Below are 23273 nucleotides of genomic sequence, written 5' to 3'. Positions count from 1 at the left end.
CATTAGAAGAAATACAGGTTTAAGGGATTAACTTTTCTAAAGTCTTTTTAGACTGTCTGCAGATGGAAGTTTCATCTATCTATAGACAGCGTGTAATTATTACATGGGAATTTGTAATGTATGTATAGCTAAACTACCTTGATCAGTGTTATTACATGGATAGTTACTTAGATTACCAAATGATCTTTTTGTACATTCTGTCGCAGAAGGCCTCTCAGTTGTATAGAAGAGACTGTTGCATAGGAGAACAAATAAAATACTGACTAACATTGCCTCCAGGTGGAGCTGGCAGGCAGCAGATCTCTGAAGCAGCTGCTGACCTCCTTCAACAGGGACCATTTTTTCTTTCACATTTTCACACATCCTGCAAGGCAAGTGAAAACTCCATCAGCCACAACTTTATACAACCACAGACCAAGTTACTGGCTATTTGTTATTGTAGTATTTTGGTCTTTAATTGTTTTACTAATTTGCATGTGCGTGTGCGTGCGTGTGTGTGTGTGTGTGTGTGTGTGTGTGTGTGTGTGTGTGTGTGTGTGTGTACGGGTTACTATCTTGGTGAGGACCAAATTCTGAAACTGATTTATACTGGTGGGAACCAACAGCCCTAGTGGGGACCTAACTCCAGGTCCCCACGGGTTTAAAAGCATTTTCCATACTGAAAATGTGGTTTTAGGGTTACAGTTGGGTTATGGTTAGGGTAAGGGTTGGGATTAGGCAATCATTTTCGATGGTTAGGGTTAGGGTAAGTGGCTAGGGAAAGCATTATGTCAATGGGATGTCCCCATGAGGATAGCAAAAGAGACATGTGAGTGTTCACATTTGTTTTTGGGTTTTTTTATCTCATGGGTTTCACCAAGATCAATAAACATTTTTGTAAATATTATTTTAACACTGGTGTGTTAAAATAATAGAAGAAGAAAATAAGAAGAAGGTCAATGTAATACTTCGCAGTCCTTGGAATTATTTTTGGAATTATTTTTGTGTAGGGTAGGAGTGACGGGGGTGGTAGCCAAGAAACCACATTTCCCACAAGGCCATGCGCTAGAAATACGGAAATGGATCAGGTAAGTATCTCTTCCTAAAGTGAAATAAACGTTGCGTTTACTGGTGACGTAATCGCCTACGTCCGAATTGTCTTCTTAGGCACGGGTTATTTGCTAACTGAACTACACAACTAAATGTTTCTTCAACGCGTCAAGTTTCGAACTCTCTGCGCATGCTAATGGGGATACGTAACTTCTTACACAAGACTTCATTTGGAAAATATGCTATTTAATGTCGCCTCGCTTAAAGAGAACAGACAAGACGTACTGTCGCATAAATACGACTTTTCACGAATGTGGTAAAGATACTCGTTAATTCGGGATACACAAAAACGTGTTGGCGGACAAGCAGGAATCTATTTATTGTACGAGGTAAATAAGGAACTGAAAGGTGAAAATTTGAAGGAAAAACTAGGCCTTTGAACTGTACATTTACAAGGCTTCTCTATCTGATCTGTCTCTAACCGCCTTGTTCAAACAGGTGGCAGATGCAGCAGTGTGGCCCTTCATCTCCCAGCTGCTCCACCTCTGACTGCTTCCCCCTCGGTACCCTCAATACAGCTGCATGTGGAAGTGAGACTTCGGCTGAACCGCAGAAACGCGAAGTGAGTGACATTCAGAAATTGACAGGGGGAAGTCATGAGACAGTTAAATAACTCCTACATGATGTTCACGGCTGTAGAGTAGGAAGTGTTGTCAGTGTCACTGCAGCTGTGGATCAGGTAAGGCTTGCCGCACTGAAGCGTGTTTCTGAAGACTACTAGGTAGCCGACTTAGAGCTTTGTGTTTCTGAAATCAAAGTCGTTTAGCAGTCGTGTAAATGGTGATTACTCAAAAGTAGCCCAGGTTTAATATTGTCTTTTTGATCTTTAAATAATCAAGAAAGATCAAAAAGTCAAGTCAAAGCTCAAAAGAAGATCAAAAAGACAAATTTATGTCTTCAAATAACCAAATTAGAGCTAACTGGGCAGTACCTGAATGCAGAAACAGTTCTCTGCCCTTCCATCTCTCGTCTTCTCATTGAGTTCTTTTTGTAATTTAGCCTGCAGGTCTCTTCAGGATGAGACCCATCGTGATCTTCTATGGATTCTACCTGCTGTGCTTTGGCCTGGGTGTGGCCTGCGTGGTGTGCGTGTGCCTGTGGAACAGCAAGTGGCGCGGCGGTTTTGCTTGGGACGGCTCGTCGCTTCAGTTCAACTGGCACCCCGTCCTGATGGTGACGGGTCTGGTGGTGGTGTATGGCAACGGTGGGTGGCCTTCCAAATAAAGCTCATGAGTTTCATTTCTGTTTCTCAGTTCTCTTCCTCCTCCAAGCAGTCAGGCTGTATCAGGGTAATTACACATCCTAGGCTTGGTATAGATGTAGTGTATAATTTTAGGCATGATTTCAGTAGCGAGGTAACATGAGGTAACGTCTGCAGTGACTGTTTGGCCACAGCTCCATTACACTGCTGCAGTAAACAGTAGTACTTTTTTTTTTTGTCAGTTGTTACTTGGATGTAATACGCTATATTATAATGGCTTTGGGTAAGAAGCAATTTCAATATTTTTTTTTCTTTTGATAACCTGAAAAAAATATTTAATTATATTAACATTATCAACAACAACAAAAAAACTTCTCACCCATTACAAATGGGAATTTCCCAAACAGCACTGAAATAATGAAGCCACTGTGGAAGTTCCTGAAATTTCACTTCTTTTGTGGGTACCTTTGTGTTTTCTTTGCGTTTTTTTTTTTTTTCTTTATTCACAAGGTATTGCCACATCACATTTGATTTGGCACTAATTTCACACTGAATGTCTTTCCTGATGCAACCCTACCAAGGATTTGAACCTCTTCCCTGATATTTTAGGCAAATGTGTTAACCAGTAAACTATGGAGCCTGTGGGATTTAAGCACACCCAGCCATTTTAAGTATAAGGACTTCCTGTTGTAGTCTGTGGCCATTTGTCTTATAGCTGTTTCACTTATCACATGTCTGTTTAACAAAAATAAAAAACTGTTACAGGACAGGTTTGTCAAGTTCTGAGGGCCATAAAAGTCACCAAAGCTCTGCTTAGTCAGTAACTGAGGAGTTCCAAACCTCCTCTGGCAGGTTCCTGCCTTTTTTTAAATGTAAAGAACAAAATTCAGAGAGACTTATTAGCTTCTGGGAACCTGGCAAGAAGGTCATCAAATCAAAGTTGTGACAATGAAATTAAAAAAGAGGTTTAACAGTGTAGGGAAAGCAGAAGTGACAAAAACAATAGTCATGAATCCTCGGTTAAGAGCTGTGGTAATGTGGTTGGCATCACTTTCACCTCGTGAGCGTAAGTTGCACTCATGACACGTGGCGTGCTTAACTATCACTTAATGCAGGTAAGCTTGGTTGCTATATCCACAGCATGTACAGGTGAATCACACAGGACACCTGCTAATTAGTGACCGAGCAATAATAATGTAGAATTTATAAAATGTAGAATTTTACTGTCCACATCAGAGAAATTCTACTGGAGTCAACTGGAGCCTGTGGGGATTGACTCACTTTTGGAGGCAGCCTTAAGTGGGTTTTTTTCGTTTTGTGACCAGGTCTTTAAAGCTTTGGTATAAGGAACCCAAGTTTTGCACCAAGACAGAATATGACACCGATCACTTCCTGAACCTCCCCTGTGTTGATGCATCTGGTGCACTAGCTGTTATTAAACAACAGCACAGTTTAATCTGGCCACCACATTTAATTAAGCAGACCATCTTCAGTTGTTTTGCCTCTTCACTGCAGGAGCTGTGTTGTACCGCATCCCTCTGACCTGGGGTCAGAATAAACTCCCGTGGAAGCTCCTTCATGCGGCACTGATGCTCCTCGCCCTGGTGCTGTCGATCGTGGGGCTCTGTGCTGTGTTTGACTTCCACAACGCCCAAAAGACACCCAACCTCTACTCCATACACAGCTGGATCGGAATCGCAGCAACAGCTCTTTTCGCAATGCAGGTACCCAACTTGACATGAGTTGTTTTATGTTTTTGGCAAATGCCATACATTTGTACAGCAATTTGTTTCCTGCTGTGCCTGTGTGTCTGTGATTTATCTGTCTGTGTGGATGCAGTGGGTGGCGGGTATGGCGGGTTTCCTCCTTCCCTGCTCCCCCGTATCTTTACGTAAACGCCTGAAACCCATGCATGTGTGGTTGGGAGGTAGCATACTGACGCTCAGCATTGCTGCCTGCATCTCTGGCATCAACGAGAAACTCTTCTTTGTTCTGTGAGTGCAACTTTTCTGCATTTCTTTTGATTAATTCTGTTAAGGGGAAAAAATGTAATCTTTTCCCCTTTTAAATGTCTTTCCGCAGGAAAGGAATCAATATGACTCAGCCATACTCTGCCCTTCCACCTGAGGCTTTGTTGGGAAATTCATTAGGGGTTTTGATCGTAGCCTTTGGCCTGGTTGTCCTCAAGATTCTGTCCACCCGAGAATGGCAGAGACCAGACTCCAGGCCTGAGGATATGGCCTACACGGTGAGAATATCAGTGTGGCTGACACGTAGTGGCGGAGATAAGGGAATTTAATTTAATAAAGCATTCTCATTAAAAAAATCTATATCTGCTTCATTTCACAGCCTTTGCTTCAAGAAGAAAATGAATGAAGGGGAACTTCAGAGCTGGTCCCTGAATTACTGCAAAATCAGTTCAGCTGTCACAAGTGGCCAAAACATCTCTGTCCTGAGTGTTGAAGCAGCTGCCTGTAGTGTGTGAGCACTATCTGTTGGTTTTTAGTTGTAAATATTTATTCGAAATTATATTTAAGATTGCCTTTCTGCCCAAAGAATAAAAAATATTTGTCATCAAAGCTGTGACACCTTCCTCTTTTACACTGCTTTTGTAGTTCACCACTGCTTTTCCATCCTGTAGTAAAGCGGTCACTAGTTCAGGGTATTGGAGGCTGTGGTAATGTAGTGTAACTGGTGACTGGATTCAGTTGCTGTTGTGCACTGATGGGGATCCTGAATCCACCATTGACCTGTTTTATTTAATATTAAGTTGGTTGTAATTAATGTACTATATACCTACTATACACGTGTGAAGCATCAAGGTTATGCAAAACAATATTGGCACTAAAAATGTAATTTAAAAAAATTGAATTTGATTCTTCTTCTAGTTTGTTCTATGAATCTGGAGGTCATGTATTTTTTTGAGTTACCTTGATTCAGACTAAAATATTTCTACAACTGTTGAATGGATTTACATGAAATATCACATATATTCATAGTTCCTTGACGATGTTGATAACAACCTTGATGATCTCCATGTGTCCTCTAGCAACAATTTTAGTGACAGCCATAGTGTCATGCTAATGCAGCCACATGAGGGTAGGGCATACCCTATGTGAGATTTTCCAGTGGCTCTATGGCTTTTTTCATGTTTTTGTGATAGTTGTGTATGTTTTGTAGGGAAAAGATACCAGAGAAATTTTTTGTTTGCTGATGAATACGTGGAGATTAGAAGTGAATCTTCCCTCAATGGTGCAAAACCTCTCAGCAATTTTGAAGATCATGTTTTCATTCCTCATCGTTCTATTTTATATATGTGGAACAAACAGCTGCAGAGAAATATCTAAATGATTTAAAGTCCACACGAATGGATCTGACAAAATGCCTCCCTTCAGATTTGGGGCCATCTGCTTAATGGATTTCAATAGAAACCATGGAAACTGCTACAGTCTTCCCCAAAACCATAATGAAGGTAAACAATCTGTCTGTCTCTCATACCCTGTAGTTTCTACAGAAACTGTTTTTGATTTAGTTCACACTTTTGGTTTAACATTAAGGTTCCACAAGGTTTATCGTGTGTGTGTGTGTTTACTCCCATGCAAACACTAAAGCAGAGATAGAGCTTATATAGTTTTTCAGACTCGCTGTATGCTATTGTTCCCATAAATTATAGAGTACAATGCAATGTGGTCCAAAGCCAACATATAAGTTAACAGAGCGTAAACACAAACGAGGGCCAGAGTTTGCTTTCCCAGTTCTTCTTTGCTCATCAAAGGTATTCTGTATTTACAGAAGTAGAGAGAAACCCAAAGGAAGTTGCTTTAACTGCCTACATAACAGAAGGATTTAGGTGAGGTGGCACAATCATAAGATTAGCAACCAGAAGAGAACAGAGACTCTCACGCCCTTCCACGAAGTCACGTTACAAGGCAAATGTCTTCATTTTGTCACAGTCTCCCACCATTTGTTTGATACTTTGATTTTGCATCCAGCCACAGAGACCAGCATGTTTACCCACAGTCTCATGGTAAAATTTCAGACATTGACATTACTGAAGTCTACCCTGGATGTTAAAAACAATGCTAAAGGGCTAGAAATGTGGCGATCGTGGCTCAAGAGTTAGGAGTTCACCTTGTAATCGGAGCCCCGGCTCGGACAGTCTCGGTCGTTGTGTCCTTGGGCAAGACACTTCACCTACCGCCTCCTGTTGTTGGCCAGAAGGGCCGATGGCACGATATGGCAGCCTCGCTTCTGTCAGTCTGCCCCAGGGCAGCTGTGGCTACAACTTTAGCTTGCCTCCACCAGTGTGTGAATGTGTGTGTGAATGGGTGGATGACTGGGTGTGTAAAGCGCTTTGGGGTCCCTAGGGGGGACTAGTAAAAGCGCTATACAAATACAGGCCATTTACCAAATGTAATGCCTGTGTGTCCTGACCTAGCATTGTATGTGACAAGTTGAAAACATTTTAACAAATAACTTTTTAGGCGTTTAAAAAAAAAACTCCAGTCTACACACCTAACACTTGCCTTGGGTCATTAGGTCACACCCCACATGACATTAGCAAGTCACACTTAATGCTATCACTATGTGGAGAAGGGCCAGACAGCAGGAAGGTGACAGGCCAGAGAAGCCTGAGCAGGGGCAAAATGACACCAAAGTCCATTATGGATAAGAAGTATTGTGTAATCTAATGCTCTCAAGATGTGGAATTTGGTTTCTCAACTGCCAGAAAGGCTGTTGAAGGGACTCCCATGCTCTCGGCAGCCTGAGGTAGCCTGGTTGTATTCTGTTTACGACAGTACTCACTTTTCCAGAGGGCTTCATCCTTTTCCTCCTTATCAGCGACATCAAGATGATTTGTTACCTTGATAGAATGCCTAATCTTCAAGAATCTGTCTCCACTTATTAAATTTTCTATACCTAGCAAACAATAGATTTGGAGCCTAGGTTATTAGAGTCATGCTGAGAGCAAAGATGTTCACAGCATGAATTCAGAAATGAAACCCTGCCCTCTGGTTCGTGCAGTCTAAATCTGGTTGCCTGTTTTCTGTGTGATGTAATCAGACGACCCCCTGTTTAGTGGCTGTGGGGATGACTCTCCTATTCTCATGTTTGATACAACGTAAATGAAATATTTCAGCTCAATTTCAGTTTGGTTAAAACTGAGTTGATAAAGACAGTTCTAGCAATAGAATCAAAACAGCTGCAAAAAAGTATCACTTAACTGCTCTTGTGGTCATAAAATGTAGAAGCTGCAATCAAAAAGAAAGGTTGTGTGCTCTGCTTGCCCATCCCTAACAATTGTTGAATCAATAGAAAGGCCAGGATGTTACCCTTGGACACATATAGATTGCATAAATGCTGTGTGATGTCAAGGTCTCAGGCTCATGTCCCCGACAGAGAGCAAAAATTAATTGCTGGTCATCAGATATCATATGTTCACCTTGACAAAATTTGTGAAAGGCAAGGATTATCACGAGCTCCATGACAACTCACAAACACAAAAACGAAAGAAGAGGAAATGCAGTTCATGTCACACTGATCAGGATCAGTTACTGCCTGATGTGCCAGTCTACTCTAATGCATCAGCGGCTGAGAGTGAAAGCAGTGGAACACATGATCATCAAGTGACACATCTTACACTGAAAGCTACAAATGGCAGGAAACCTGAATTATCAAAGGCATGGCAAGTGCTAGACATGTCACACGAGTAAGACAAAGCTTAGAGTCCCTTGTCTTTCATCTGAAAGAAGTCTTATGAGTTAAGAGACTTCAGGACATTTCACATAGAGGTTTTTTCCCTCTGTTTGCTGTCAAAGCAGCACTGCAGAGTCACTAATGAGCACTCTGGTTTATGTTGTGTGAAAAGAATCCTGGAAACAGACGGTGATCAGGTTCTTCTTTAGGACTAATACTTTCATGTCTACCAATGTTATGCTCAGCAGAACAGAACAAGAGGGAGTACCAGGGAGAGGAGCACAGTACAGTGTGATTGGTTGGCTGTAGCACACAAGCTCTAATCTGTGGTCTACTTGCAAGCCCACTGTGTGACAAAAAGGAAGAAACATAATGTTTCATTTATTTTGTGTGTTCTACATGTGACAAAGTATATTCGTGTGAAAATGAATGTGTTGCCTTTGATGACATATTTGGACAAACAAACTCTTTGAAAAAGTAAATGGTCTTATTCTTATAGAGTGCTTTTCTACTATCCCAGAGTACTCAAAGCACTCTATACAACATGCCACATTCACTTTCTCTATACTTGGTCCTTTCTAACTACATTCACACCCTGATGGATGTATCAGAGAGCAACTTGGGGTTAGTATCTTGCCCAAGGATACTTGACATGCAGACTGGAGGAGCCAGGGATCGAACCACCAACCTTCCGATAAGTAGGTGACCTGCTCTACCTCCTGAGCTGCAGCCACCCCATAAAAGGTAGCTACAGACAAAACGTGATCTGTGCTAATGTAGACTGGGTAATGTGTTAGGAATGAAACAAACATTTTTAATTGGATTTAAAATGATCAATCCACAGAGGACTGAATTCAAAGAAAATCAGAAAATGATGTAGCAGGATAGTCCATTTTACCAAACTTTCATTTTACCAAACTTTCAGCAACTCAAAATGCTACTCAGTAGTGTGTTTGTGTGCACGCCTGACACCTGACAGCGGCGTTCTACTGTATTAGGTCAGGTGCGTGTGGCCTACGTTCAGTGGTATCAGTTCATTCATCCTCCAGGAAATCGGAAATCTTGCATCCTCTTACTCTTTGCAAGAAGAATCAAATTCTTGTCATCCTGATGGGTTAAAGGCCTCTCCAGCTGTCCCAGAGTAACTGGTATAATATCTATTTTTCTTTCAGTTTGGTGATTATGGCTTGTAGCTCATGGAAATCAGACATCCAGCATCCAACTTATTATAAAACATCCCAGGAGCAATCAGAAAGTATTCACAATATAGAAGTGTGTTCTGAGAAGTATGTTCATTTATACTCTGAGGCCTCATCCTCCAGTCTTGCCCACCAGGTGGACTGACTGCCTGCAGTGGATTGGGAAGCAGCCAGAAGCAGAAGGTCCTGGAGGTCCTAACCTCCTGAGTATAGAATACTTTAAGCTGGAAAAATATGATTCAAATAAAATACAGTAGATTTGTCCTTTGCTTGATTGATGTCAAACATGAAAGCTGTTTCTTTTTTTATATATATTTTTAAATTTCAGTTATTGTGATGTGTTGTCCCATACAAGCAACGCCTACCCCCACACAGACACACTGGTTGGGATCACACGTCTCTACACTGTACACTGAGCTGTGCAGCCACTTTATGCTTTCTTTCATGCTCCCCCCCTCCACCATAATTGAAAACAGTTTTCCACACGCTCTCATCCACTGTGAGCTCTCTGTCAGTGCTAGTCGGATGTGCAGTTTTTCACGTCCCGGTCCATCTTTGCTGATCTCATGGTAAAGGTGGGCGTCAGTGGGCGGTACCGCTGTTGAGGCCGGCTCATTTTTGCATTGGAGGGAGTGAAAGTTAGAGAGCTGCAGCAGCAGCGGCAGAAGAAGAAAAACAGCTGACTTCAGACTTTGTTTTTACGCACCGTGCTGTTGCTGCAACTTCAGGAGGGACGGTCTTCAACGGAGAGAAGAAAAGTAAGTTCAGCCAGAGCTTGCAGCTCACTTCAAGAATGTAACTAGCCATTGTTACTGAGACAGGAAGCTTGCCTTGAAAGTTTTCTTTACGCCCTAAATTCAGCGAATTAAGAGTCGTTTTCGAGGTCTCAAAGTGCTGAAATATTATTACTGAAGCCATTACTATTGTGTGACTTTGAGCATCACATTGGAACTTTATGTAATATAGGTAAAAAAGTGAGTTAGTTTTCCGGAATTCAAGTTGTCACCACAGCCTCTAAAAACTTTACAAGACTCCTTCCTGGTGATGAAGATGCATCTGAAATTGGAGTGAACATATGTGTCGTACATGTTACTTTGAAGAAAAATTCATGCTAAAAATCCACTGCTGAGTTCCAGAGTGTCTACTTGCAGGGAAGCACTCTCCTCAGCGGTTTAGCAAAGAGCATGAGAAGACTGGCTGACATTCTTATAAACTGACATTTTGACCTTTGCAGCCAATGCACAGCTCTCCTCTAACAGCAGACTAGACTCATACACCTATCTGCAGAAGAGGATAAAAAAAAAAGGTTTCAGATATCAGGGTGTCCACTTCACTGAAGTTCTTGACATTTTGTTTTAACAAAAGCGAGCAAGAAAATTTCGGATCTATTGGTCCGTTTGATTAGAAGCCGCAGAGTGCCTGCAGCTTCACTCAGAAATAAACAAATGATCAGCTGGGGGGGGGGGGAGCCTGCTGTGTTCTTATGTGTCTCGCCTTACCTGAACTTTACCGTGTCCGTGCACACTGACCACGATTTTTTTTGTCATCACAGCGGTTTAGACTCACACATTGAAAGCAGACGCCAAGTCTGTGGGCTTCATTCCATCTGTTCATGTGTGATGTGTGTTGATTCTAGCTTGTGTAACTGCTGCCACGTTACAGTGAGGAGAGTTGAAGGCCTGCACAGTTGATGGATCATATGTTTTCTAACAGATGTTTTTTCCAACAAAAGGACAGGATTTTCCCTGGAGGCCAGCTTTTCTTCACTCACAGAAAACTAGTGGGCGATCACGAGAAATGTTTTACTCAATATAAGTCCAGTAAGTCAGATAGAAATAAAATAAGTCAGTTTTAGTCACTTATTTTTTTTAAACGTTTTAATGCAGATGTCATTATGATTGAGAAAAAATAAAGTCAACATACAGTACCATGAGCTTATAACGTGCGGACATGCACTTTTTTTCCTTTTCCTTTTTTCCTTTTCTTAAACTGCCAACAGAGCTGAACCAACACTAGATTGTATTTTGAGATAAGTCCGGTATTTGCGCACCTTTTAGCTCTGTATTTAGTCTCCACCGCCTCGTGAACTAAATATTTTACTTCTGCTAACGGGCCTGATGAAATCTATGAGAGTATAACCAAACAGTAAATCTCTTAACAGAAACAAGAGTGGAAATCTGTTTAAAGGCTTCACGGTACTGAAGAGAAGTGCAGAGTTTTGTGATTATTCTTTTTGGGGTTGTCATAATGAGAGACCCCTTTAACGTCACACAGCTATTTAATCTACTTTCAGCATAAAAATATTGAAGTGCGGGTTTAGGGAGGCTGTTTGAAGAGGCAGGTCTGTGATTAACAGCCTGACATTTAGTCCCTAGTAGTCCCTAATTCCCATAATGCAGTGCAGCATCATTGTTTGTTAGTTGGTTCACAAAAGGTTTCTCTGTGGACCTTTGTGGTTCTCAGACTGTAAAAGGACTACAAATATCATTGCAATTTTTTCTTCTCTTTTTGGCTTTTCATTAGCTCCAACCAAAATGCGGGTCATCCAGAACCTATATGCTCGCACTGCTGTTCTATTGGTGCTATTAAAGCTGTCAGTTGCACAGTATGAGCACCTCGGCTACCCCCCAGGCTACCCATACCCAGAACAGGAAGAGTACACGGCCCCGCAGCTGGATCCAGACACGCCCAGGATTCAGCTCCGACTTGCAGGGCAAAAGAGGAAACACAATGAGGGCCGAGTAGAGGTTTTCTACAACAACCAGTGGGGCACCGTCTGTGATGATGACTTCAACATCCATGCTGCCCAGGTGGTGTGCAGGGAGCTGGGCTACGTGGAAGCTGTCTCATGGTTGCCATCTTCTAAATATGGGAAAGGAGAAGGTACTGCAGGACTTTTCTTCTCATCAGCGTGGAAACATATTTAACATATATTCAACATATATAACATATATAACATATTTAACATATATTCACAATATAGATGGCATGTCTGGATGAACATGTTATTGATATAACCTTGTTGGCATTATTTTTTCAGTTATGTACTACTATAGTACTTAAAGACAAATAATAAAAAATATTTGTTATTTGAAAATAAAATTCCTTCCCACAGAAGCAAGGATTAATATCTATTTTGTCTCATCAGGACCCATCTGGTTCGACAATGTCCACTGTACTGGCAAAGAAAAGACTTTGGCACAGTGTCAGTCCAACGGGATCGGCATTTCAGACTGCAAGCACAGCGAAGATGTAGGAGTGGTGTGCAGCGACAAGAGGATCCCGGGATTTAAATTTCTCAACACTCTGCCCAACCATGTGGAGGTAAACTTACAAGGCCCAATAGTTCTATCCAACTTTTGTATTTCATGTGTTTGTTAGCTAGGATCTGCTGTGTTTGTTGTTATCTTGTGATGAACACCATTTAAGCCTTAGAAGCCTTTTTAAAGTGTACAAAAAATACTGGATCCAACATTTGTTCTTGTCCAAACAAATAGGTCAACCTCAATCTGAGATCCTGTGTTATTTCACAGCTTTACCAATTAATAAAGCTCTTCCATAATAGAATAGCACTAGCAATATAACATATGGAGCTGCTGTACGTCAAACTCGCCTCTAAAAAAATTAATTTGGTTGAAAAACAGCTGCTGTGGACTAAAAGCCAGCAGCTCTCAACCACTATCTGTCCTATTAATAGTCCTTTCTGAATAGCCTGCATTGAAAGCGCGTTGGGGAAAGTTCACTGGTATTTGTTAGTTGTCAGACTTAAAACTTTCATAGCAGTTTGACTGGAACCTTTAAAAGCCCAGCTGAGCATTGCTTTTGGGCCTGCTAATGGGCTCAGAGCTAATTGCCTCCACAAGCAGAATGTTATCTTTCTGCTCACCGTGCAGGCCTCATAACAGTGCATTCCACTGTTATGAGCAAACTGCAAACCAGAACTAACTCTGCTTCTGTCTTACTGACCTGTTCAGTCGAGTTTTCCTTGTTTCTTTCCAAAAACAAATAGAAGGATTTAGTGTTGTTGATAAAAAAAAATACTTTCTGAGTCTGTGATCTTGTCCTTCTGACTACAGACTTTGTTAAAGTTACTATGACTGTTGTTATGTCAAACAGAGGTGTGGCAATGTTTTTTGGCAAATTACACTCACCAGCCCCTTTATTACATTATTAGATACACCTGTTAAATTGTTGTTAATGCTGATGTCTAATAGGCCAATCACATGGCAGCAACTCAATGTATTTAGGCATGTAGACATGGTCAGGGCAAACTTCTGAAGTTCAAACTGAGCAGCAAAGTAAGGAAAAAAGGTGATTTAATGGACTCTGAACGTGGCATGTCTAAGTATTCCAGAAGTTGCTGATCTACTGGGAATTTTCCACACGACCAGAGAGCCCCAAAATATCCAGAGAAAATATCCAGTGAATGGCAGTGAAAATGCCTTGTTAATGTAAGGTTAGACGCCTGACTGCTTCAAGCTGATAAGAAGTCAACACTGACTCCAATAACTAGTCATTACAATCGTGGTATGCAGAAGAGCATCTCTGAATGCACATGTGCTATAGCAACGGAAATCACTGGCACACTTTGGATTCCTTAGTACCAACAAAGCATCATTTAAACACCACAGCCTACCTGAGTATTGTTGGTGACCACGTCCATTCCTTTATGACTACAGTGTACCCTCTTCTGAAGGCTACTTCCACCATGATAATGCACCATGTCGTGAAGCTCAAATCCTCTCAAGCATGCTTCTTGAAAATGACAATGGGTCCATTGTTCTCAAATGGCCACAGGCACCAAATACCAAATGTCAATCCAGTAGAGCACTTTGGGATTTGGTAGAACTCAAGATTTATATCATGGATGTGTGGCCGTTAAATCTGCAACTGTGTGATAGTATCATGTTAATATGGGCCAAAAAGTCTCTTTTATCTAGTGGTATTTGTGGAACGAGCTTTCAATACTGTGAACGACCACTGGAAAAAAAAAAAAGCAACAAAGCTTTAGGCAGAAGAATATTCAGCTTTCTTCAGGCTTCAGAGATCTGCTGAGCTTACTTGAACTCCACAACACATTTTTTTCAGACCTCAAATAACTTTGTCTTTTCAAATTCTGCTCCAGCGGATTCTGACTTAATTGCAATAGCTTTAGAACTTTTATCAGACTTTACATAGCTCCCTCTAGAGGCAGAAAATGTTTTTTTAATCACATATGTGATCATGCTCACTGTAAAAACACTTTAATTTGTAAAGTTGCATTACAGGATCAGATCCATCTAAACGACTGCCTTAAGTTTACAAGACTAAATATCAAGGTTGTGATTGTTCAGAGAGCCCAGCTGTAGAGCTCTACATGTCTCAAGTCACATTAAAAAAAAAAAAAAAAAATCAGACTCAGCTTTTCCACTCACTAAGAGGAATCACATGGGCCTCAGCGTGTAAAACACAGCCAGCTGGGAGCCCCACTCTGCCACACAGCCAGGGCCCAGCTTTATTATCTGGTGACGCACCAGTGTAGGGGCATTCTAGTGTTGAATGGCAGCTATGACGGCATGTCGCTGGGGATGTGGGGATGTGGGCTGGATGTAGGAGCACAGCTGCCTTTTCGAGTGATAGTAAGTTTATTGCAATGTCTTTAACCGTGTATACCAAGATAGCAAGCTACGTCAGTGGCATTACGTCAGGGCAAGCAAAGCAAGCAGTACTTGTCTAGTGAAATCTAAAAATAGATATCAATTAAAACATACTAAAGTAAAGTGTTCTTTCTTGTTTTATCTCAAACAGAGCTCTCTCATAAAGCTTTCCTGCTTGCATCCATCCTTTACATCACTGCCATCTTGTGGCTGCAGTTGCCTATTGTCTCTGGAAGCAGAATTAATTTATCCATTTCCAATTAACAATGTCTGAAGTTTGTCAAGCAGAGCAATCGGTTGTTTGGGGAAGCACACTGCAGATAAACCTCTGATCTTTGATGGGAGACTAGCGTGCTAGACAAGCTGCTGCTGGCCCCACTTTTACTCTACTGATATCAGTTATGAGCTGCACCTAGTATGAAAACAGAGCTAGCTTTATTTAAAAAGTAAACAAGCTGTCTCATTTATCACTATAAGAGTGCTTTCTCTTGCTTTTAATAACTGTTAATAACTTGTTTAGCATGCTAGCAATGAAAGCTTTAATGATGGGGAGATGGAACCCTGCCGTGTCTTTTTTTATTTTAATAAAACAGATCATTTGACTAAGTACAGGCTCCACTAACACTTTCAGATTAACGTCTTGGTTAATCAGTTCGGTTGACCAATGTACAAAGTTTAAGGAGCTGCTTTGCTAATACAAGCTTAAAAATATGTTTATTAAGCATTTTAAATAAAGATATAGGACTTCTGGAGCAGATTAAAAGCTGGTCTGGTCCTCAGCCACTAGAAACCCATAATTTTATAGAATATGATACTTTATTGTAGATTAAACAGAATATAAAGTGTTTAAAACCAGTTCAAACTGAAACATCCTCAATCGATATAAGGGTGACAGGGCGGGACATTTTAATCTGGTCCATTTTGTGTTATTTAAAACTAAAGGAAAATTTATTTACATTTAATTTAATTTTACTTAATTTTTATTTGTTTATTTGTTTATTTTATGGAGCTCTGGGAGGGCCATAGACTCTGCCTACCTTTCTGTAAAAGTTACCACATGCCATTAAGCAAACGTGGAGATGAAATGTGAATCCTTGCATGCACATTTTGGTGAACTTTGTGCAGATTGTTGTGTGTGTGTCTGTTTTTTTTTCTTTCTTTTTTATCTTCTCATAGAAAAAAAAGTGTTGTTTTCACTGTGACTTTTTTAAGAATAGCGGAAAAACGCATCTCATTCCACAAATTTGTTCTCTGAGGTATAGATGGATTACAGCAAACATATATTTAGCATTGTGTTTCAGACAGCTGGACAGTAAACAACACAGAGGCACAGCCTGTGCTCAGTCTGCATCTCCAGAAATATTTACAGTGGCATCTCCCTCGTGTTTATGTATTCCTCTCTGGCTTTGAGGAAGCCTGCTGCACTTCAGTTTATGCAGATGTGACTGCAGAGGCTTTTTGAGGCCTGACCTGCGAATGCATTTCATTCCATTTAAAACCAGTTTCAACATCAGTGAGTTTCAGGGTTTATGAAATGTGATTCTTGGCGTTGACCATTGAGGGCTGCTTCATTTATTCAAGTTAGAATAACAGTGATGCAGTCAGATTTGTCAGCCTATTTTTTTCATGTCAGCATTCAGAGAGGGATGGAAAACAGCAGGTAAAAAAAATGAGAAGATCAGCCACTGAAACAGGAATATTCTGAGTTGTTTGATTTTATGGAGAAGTGTTAAGTGATCTGCTGCACAAAGGGGCAGGAGGCACTCAGAAATCTCTCAGGAATCTCTGCCGTCCTGTGAAAAACCAAGCACACCTTTACTGCGTCCGCAGGGATTAGTATTGTAAGTAACAGCCAGGTCCTGCTAATCAAATACATTTGATGAATTGATCATTAACAAGTGTGAGCACCTCTATAAAAGAAGCAGTTTTAGCAGTTTTCTGGTGTGTAGCATGCCATAATCCCAGCAACGTCACCCAAGGTCAGCGTGTACAATGACGAGACAAATTGCAAACGACTCTAGAGCTACATCTCAGACTCTACAGTCCCCAGTCAGCATTTTTAATGTTGAAGGTAATGTAAGTATGATTAGAAAAAACACTGAACAAGTATGGTTTGCTTGGAAGGGTACTCTGAGCAAACGAGAAGACTTCGAGAGCAAAGTTCCCAAGGAGCAAAGTTGGAAGTTTGACCACAATGCACAGCAGTACGTGTGGAGAAACATAGCATATCGACACAAATACTTCATGCCAACTGTCAAGCATGGTGGTGACTTCTTCTACAGCTGCATCCACTGATCACCTGGCAGTCATAGAGTCGACCATGAACTCCTCTGTATACCAAAATATTTAAGAGGCAAATACAAGGTCCTCCCCCGTGACGCTGATAAAGATAAGTAGAAGAGAATTGATGGATGGACAACTAAGTGGACTTCTTGTGCAGATACAAGTATAGTTAGTTCTAGGGGACATAATTAGTTAAACTGTCCATGTAGGGACATAAATAGACCTTTACTATACCCCTTATTTTAGAAGTTTAATATCATTACTATAGGTAACATAGAAAATGCTAACAATCTTTTTTTAATTTTCTGACCTATGATTCCTGACTTGAGATGTCAATAAATAAAATAGAATCCATACATCTAAATCCGATAAGTGAAAGATTCCCTTCTGCTTATTGAATTCAAGGTTGTCCGGGAGTTGGAGCCAATCCCATCTGCCTTTTATGGAACAGCTAGTCTATTGCAGTCTGCAGTCTATTGACAAGCATTTGCACTCACATTTACAGCTATGGACAATCTAGAATCACCAGGACTGCGAGAGGAAAGAGTACCCAGAGAGAGCCCAGGACTTTCTGGACCTTCAAATCTAGAAGGTACTAGAGTCAAACCCAGGACTTTCATGCTGTGTGGACAACATTGCTAATCACCACACCACTGTGTATTGTGATTTTCTCCACTTTTCAGTTTTGACAGTGAGGCATTAATGATGAATGAGTACAGTTCATATATAGTGGAGTTTTCTGTGACGACTGTGATGGAAACAGATTTTGATGATAAGATGCCTCTAAGGCAAATGCTACCTTGCTCAGATAGTCTCTGTTCTTCTGACATATCTTCTCGGGCTCATGCTAGAACAAGCAGGGATGAATTCAGAATTTGGAGATTAATACAAAGCTCTTTTCTGTATTTCTATTTTTTCTTTCACACCAGTTTTAGCCCTCTCACACTCTTTCCCTGCTGCTGTCTTTCTACTAAGAAGATTACAAGCACCCATGAAATCACCACAAGCAGAGTTCTGAGCTCCCATTTTCCTCTCTTTAGTCATTTTTTCCTCCTCTGAGCCCTTGAAGTCAAATCTCCCACTTTCCTTCCCTGTAAACCTCCATCCATGTCGTGGTTCAGCGCCATAAATTGCTTCCTTGTTACCCCTTTGGCATGTTTGTGCTATGGATTAATTCGTGGCTGCCCTTTGTGTCACAGCCTCAAAATGATTTGGACCGTTTCATTATTTTGCTCACACAGCTGGTAGATGTTTCTGCAGTGACGTAAAGGTTTTCGCCCTGAGGCATCACATTCTCACAGAGGATCTCAGGAGGATGTTTAGCCTCTGTAGAGTTATAAATTAGGCGCTCTCTCTGAGATCGGTGTAAACTGGGCCTCTCACGTGCAGGGGAGTTTGCTTTCACAAAAAAAAAGTGATTTCACGTGTAAGGACATTTGTCTTTTTGCTGTGTTCAGACAGTACAAAGCTAATTTACCAGGCACTTGTTGATGGCAATGGAAGGCATGTGTTTGATTGCTCTCTGTTTTCCTCGTCATATGCAGAACAGATTTCTCACATTTAATGCGCTGCAGATTTAGTCTGCCTGTTTTAACACTGCTCTTTTTCTTCCTCTCTATCATAATGTGCAAAATGTGTCACATTAGAAAAATACATTTGCTGTCAGACTAGAAGGCAGACTGTTAGATAGTCAGATATACACATATTCTTATGAGTTTCCAGCTGTGTCACTTGAGCATTGCAGTGGCTTTATTGTCTCTTTGTTGAGAGTGGCTGTGGAGCATGCCATCCTCTAATTGGAGGGTTGGTGGTTCGAACCCTGGCTGCTTCAGTCTGCGTGCCAAAGTATCCTTGAGCTAGATACTGAATCGCAAATTGCTTTAATGCTTTACTTGGAGTGTGATTGTTGGATAGAAAGCACTTAGATGTCACCTTGTGACTTTGGCAGTCCTCTGCATCTATTTTATAGCAGGGTAATGAACTGGATGAGTTTACAGGTTTTTATTTTTTTTATGTTTTATTTTTATGTGTTTGTGTGCTCTTGACACAAACACAATAAACAGAAAATGATGAAACTACTTACGAAGTGACCTTCTACAGCTGGGTATATTGTCTCAAAGTTTTCCAAAATCTTTCACAGAAATGTGAAATTATGTTACAGTGACATTAATTCTATTTATTTGTCTTCATCAAGTAGTGTCAAAACCTTACATATTTACATAATTTTTTCATTTTGTACGCAGCAGTTGCAAGCTCGTTTATATGAGTCCCAACAATATTGCTGCATTTTGTCATCCTGAGTATGGATATAGCCATATAACCTCAGTTCACGACAACAGTCACTTTACCTTATACTGTAAAGGTAAAGACCTTACATTATTAGGAGAAAAGCTCAAAATCAGACCATGCTGTATGAGGAAGCACCTTGCAACATTATGAAGGAATAACTCTCTTTTTGTAGCTAGTATTTTGTGCACACAAAAGAGCAGAGAAAAGTTTAGGTGATGAACCAAAATCTCTGTTCTGTGTCTGTGCCACGTGGCAATCACCAGGGACTCAGTGTGGAAGTGCCAAGAGCTGCAGTTCCTCAAGGGGCTTGTTGAGATTGGGTCCAAAAGCAAGTGAATCTGCATACTCTTGTGCTAAAGCACCAAATTCCTCAAAAGACAACAACAAAAAATACTTTGCTGCTGACATATGAGGCTGTAGGATATAATTGCCTGATGGCCCCTTCACTTAGAAAGACGTTTGTACTGCACTGACTGCTGCGTTCAGTAAAAATGGCTGAAAATTTGTGTTGTGCTGGCTGCTGCACTCGGTCTGAACTAAGTCCTGGTCATAGCTCATGGTCTTTACGTGTAGAGTATGTGCCTACTCCCTGTGATTCTTCATTTCTATTGGTCGTTTGAAGCAAAAAAAATATAAAGATGGAAGTACCTATCAAGATGCCATCCACTGGTTTCTAAAGTCCTGTTTTGAAGCCTCAAGATTAATGTTTCTGACATCTTGGTTTCAAAAAGTCATAAAAGTCATACCTTCCACAAATCTTTAGCCAGTGAGCAAACAATGGATAATCCCTCATTTTGAAACGTAGTATGGCCAAAATTTTAAATAGAAGTTTAAATAGACTTGTCCTCTGAGCTGTATTTGAGTTATAATACTATAAGTGTAGTTGTCTTGCAGAGTGAAATCCTAGATTTTTGTTTGTATATTAGAAGCACAAACTGGGAGGTGTCTGTCTATGACACACACATACAGATGTATGGATGAAGCTTGCTCACCTGGTTTGCTAGTTTAGGTCATTAGCTAATAACTTATTCTCGATAACTTATCCCTCCATCCTAGCATCACTCTGGACTGTTACAAAAGTAGATGGTAACAACAGTGAAGCTTTTTCCACAGACTGGCGGCCGATGCTGTGGTTGTCTTTCTTTCATATGCTAACTATAATTCGCATGTCAGCATGTAGCTTTTTTTGTACAGGCTTTGGTAAATATTGTTCTGGTGTAAAAAGGCTACCTGCGAGAGCAAGTTCAAGAAATAATCTTAAATTTATGAAAGAAAAGGAAATTTAAAATTGAGCTACAAAACAACAACAAAAAAACCCCCAAACTGGTTATTCTAGCTAAATGCCTGTCTTTTGGCTAACTCTAGTAGCCAAAGAATTAAAAATACTATTTAGATATGCTATTATTTGACAGGAATTACATTAAAATGGATAACTCCGACTATATGCTTGCTCTTGAAGTTCCACAGTGGCTAGGCTATTTTTAGCAGGTTGTGCTTTGTTTGTTTCAGTGGCAGCTGTGTGTGTAAATGGCTGTTTTTAGGCTGGGTTCATTTAATGTGCTGCACCTGCATCAACAGGGAAATGATCAAAAAACACAAATTTAAAATGGTAGTACTGATACAAGACCAAAGAGGTGTTGGCGAATTGGTCTAAATGGCAGTTTCCATTAGGAATGTCAGACTCAAATATAATTTTTACCATCTGCTTTCCTGTAAACAGAAACCAGTGCTGAGAACTTTCACACAAGATGAGACAATAGATTCCTCCGAGCCAACTCCTTGTACCCAGCAATCATTCCCAAACGTGCCTTCATTTTCCACATTTTAATGTCACTTCATTTTAGAGCTATATAAAAGGGCTTAATTTCCATTCAATCATTGTCTTTGTAATTTACGCCCCAGTCTAGCTCAGTTGTCATGACTGTGAAACATCTGTTTCCAGTTTGGTTACAAAGGTTCTCTTTTAATGGAGGAATTGCAGACTGCAATGCAACATTCTCTGGATTCTGTAAAACACCAACTTCTAATGTTCCTATTAACATTCCAGCTGGTGGAATTCTGATTTTGAATAAAAGCTGGCTATCAATTAAACATGTTTCCATGTCATCACACAGATAGTGACTTGTAAAAATAATTCTGAAAACAAAGTAATGCCTAAAATTAAAGGTTGTTTTCTACAACTCTCAGAAAGTGACGTTACAACTAAATCCTACCCTGCCAATGAACCCAGAGCCTCGGTATTTCATGGTGGAAGTGAAGTGATTTCTGTGAGCAGAGTTGCTAAAGGCCTTTATTGGAGCCATATGTTTCTACTCTCTATGCACCTTATTGTTCCTTTCAAAAACAATCTGTACTTCACTTTGGGCTGAAGTGAAACTATGTAGTAACAAAAATTGTGTTGAATTTTGTACTCACACATGACTCTGTATAAAATAATGTAACTAAATAAATGGTGGTTATATTTCTTATGAGCCAAACCACGACTAAACCCTGTTGGTTGAAAGACCACAAGCATGTTAGGTATGGTATGTGGCAGCACATCCACAAGCACGCTTCTTCTAGTTTTCACCTCGTCTGTACTCACTACTGCTTACCAGAACTATCTCACAAAGCCATTTTACCCTTTTGAATGTCTTTCAGTCCAGTCATCTGGCCGGTACAATTTTTGTCCTTGTTAAAGTGGCTCAAGTCTTTATACCTCACAATAAAGACAAGAAGTGACTGTATAGCAGATGTCGATTTGTTGGAACTGATGAGGTGTCTGACAATGCCCTCCCTTTAACAGAATAAACCAAAAAAGTGTAACTATATGGAGCCTGCACTCCAAGGTTTCCATTTCAGAAACTGTTTGCAAAAAAACTGGAACAATGTCACAAATTCTCAATTTTGAAATGTTATGCTACTGGGAGGAAGGAGATTGGAAAGAATTTATTCAGTTTGATAGGCTATTTGTTATTTTAACAGTTGATAGATCATCTCCCTCTTACCTTTCAGATGTCATATGTGAGAATTATAGCCTAATACTTATCCAAAACACAGCATTTGTAATATTAAAAGAAAAACAACACTGACAATCCTCTAGGTGGTTGCCAGTGAGCCATCTAGGGTTGTCAGGGTTAGTCGTTAGACACATAGAAGGCTTAACTTTTAAATCAATAGTGTCAAATACATTTAGGCTTACAGTTCTCCATTTGGGGATGCCAAATGAGGGAAAATTCCACTTGAAGGGGTAGAAGTAAAGCTAACCCTATCCCTAAACAGGTCACGGGTGACCTGGAGGATTATTAAAGGTTGACAGTGTTTCTTGAATTGGTTAATTTGTTTTAATTAAACCTGTAACAGGGAGTAGTGGAGGCTCATCTGATTTGATTCATGTCTTTCTCTCCAACTGTCATCCCTAGACAGACTGGCAATGAACCACTTCAGTACCCATAATTCATGGCAGCTTGTTTTAGTCTATGTCTGAAAGCTGACTCATGTGCAATTTCATCAGTGCAAAATATTTTCATCTGGTTCCCATAATTTTCTGAGGCATAAACATGTTGGTGTATACGCTTACCAGTCTTGGCTGTGCTTTTAGATTAGTCTAATGAGAATTAGATTGATGTAACTTTATTTAGGACCTAACTGTGATCTGTGACCTACCATATATTTCCAAGGAAAACAGAAAATCTGCGTATTTACTGGTGCAAATACTCCAGTACAAACATGCACTAAGGTGTCCTTGAGAGTTAAAAGCAATTCAGATTGTTCAAATGCCAATAAAGTGATCAGTTAAGCTGTTGTCTCAGGTGTCAAATTCAGTGGTAGCATCCAGAAACCATGGAAACGTACGCGGTTCCATGGAATTTGAAGTTAGGAGCTAGCTAGGTCGCTGTG

At 40.4% G+C, this 23273-nt stretch overlaps 2 protein-coding genes across 5 annotated transcripts in view; both read left to right on the top strand.

Annotated features, from left to right (window-relative positions):
* The first annotated feature begins 1040 nt into the window (after positions 1–1040).
* Positions 1041–4869, top strand: LOC146562111 (lysosomal membrane ascorbate-dependent ferrireductase CYB561A3-like). 4 transcript variants are annotated; one of them, XM_085293587.1, is made up of 7 exons: positions 1041–1067; positions 1528–1651; positions 2089–2293; positions 3806–4014; positions 4130–4284; positions 4373–4538; positions 4640–4869. In XM_085293587.1, the coding sequence occupies exons 2-7, from the start codon at positions 1535–1537 to the stop codon at positions 4664–4666; spliced, it is 879 nt and encodes a 292-aa protein (XP_085149713.1). In that variant the 5' UTR covers positions 1041–1067; positions 1528–1534; the 3' UTR covers positions 4667–4869. The 4 variants fall into 4 exon arrangements, with proteins under 4 accessions (XP_085149713.1, XP_085149712.1, XP_085149714.1 ...); XM_085293586.1 differs by lacking the exon at positions 1041–1067 and adding an exon at positions 1110–1418; XM_085293588.1 differs by lacking the exon at positions 1041–1067 and adding an exon at positions 1110–1437.
* Positions 4870–9818: 4949 nt separating this feature from the next.
* The window catches only part of LOC146562110 (lysyl oxidase homolog 2B-like), a 47359-nt gene continuing 33904 nt past the window's right edge, over positions 9819–23273 (top strand). Inside the window, exons 1-3 of the mRNA XM_085293585.1 lie at positions 9819–9944; positions 11710–12069; positions 12335–12510. Coding sequence (XP_085149711.1) covers positions 11721–12069; positions 12335–12510 — 525 coding nt within the window. The 5' untranslated portion in view covers positions 9819–9944; positions 11710–11720. The remainder of the gene's footprint in view (positions 9945–11709; positions 12070–12334; positions 12511–23273) is intronic.

The sequence above is a fragment of the Mchenga conophoros genome, linkage group LG12 (assembly GCF_057382185.1).
Source record: "Mchenga conophoros isolate Kocher_MC1m ecotype Shallow Benthic linkage group LG12, M_conophoros_male_GT1.1, whole genome shotgun sequence".
Lineage (NCBI taxonomy): Eukaryota > Metazoa > Chordata > Actinopteri > Cichliformes > Cichlidae > Mchenga > Mchenga conophoros.
Note: the sequence above shows the minus strand (reverse complement) of the source record. Positions and strands in the feature narration are given on the sequence as shown.

What these genes read in the sequence shown, in the direction of transcription:
- LOC146562111 (XM_085293587.1), top strand. Translation starts at nt 1,535, where the DNA reads ATGCAGCAGTGTGGCCCTTCATCTCCCAGCTGCTCCACCTCTGACTGC. An exon ending in CTGAACCGCAGAAACGCGAA is followed by an intron (nt 1,652 to 2,088) that starts GTGAGTGACATT and finishes TTTGTAATTTAG; the next exon opens with CCTGCAGGTCTCTTCAGGAT. An exon ending in GGTGGTGGTGTATGGCAACG is followed by an intron (nt 2,294 to 3,805) that starts GTGGGTGGCCTT and finishes TCTTCACTGCAG; the next exon opens with GAGCTGTGTTGTACCGCATC.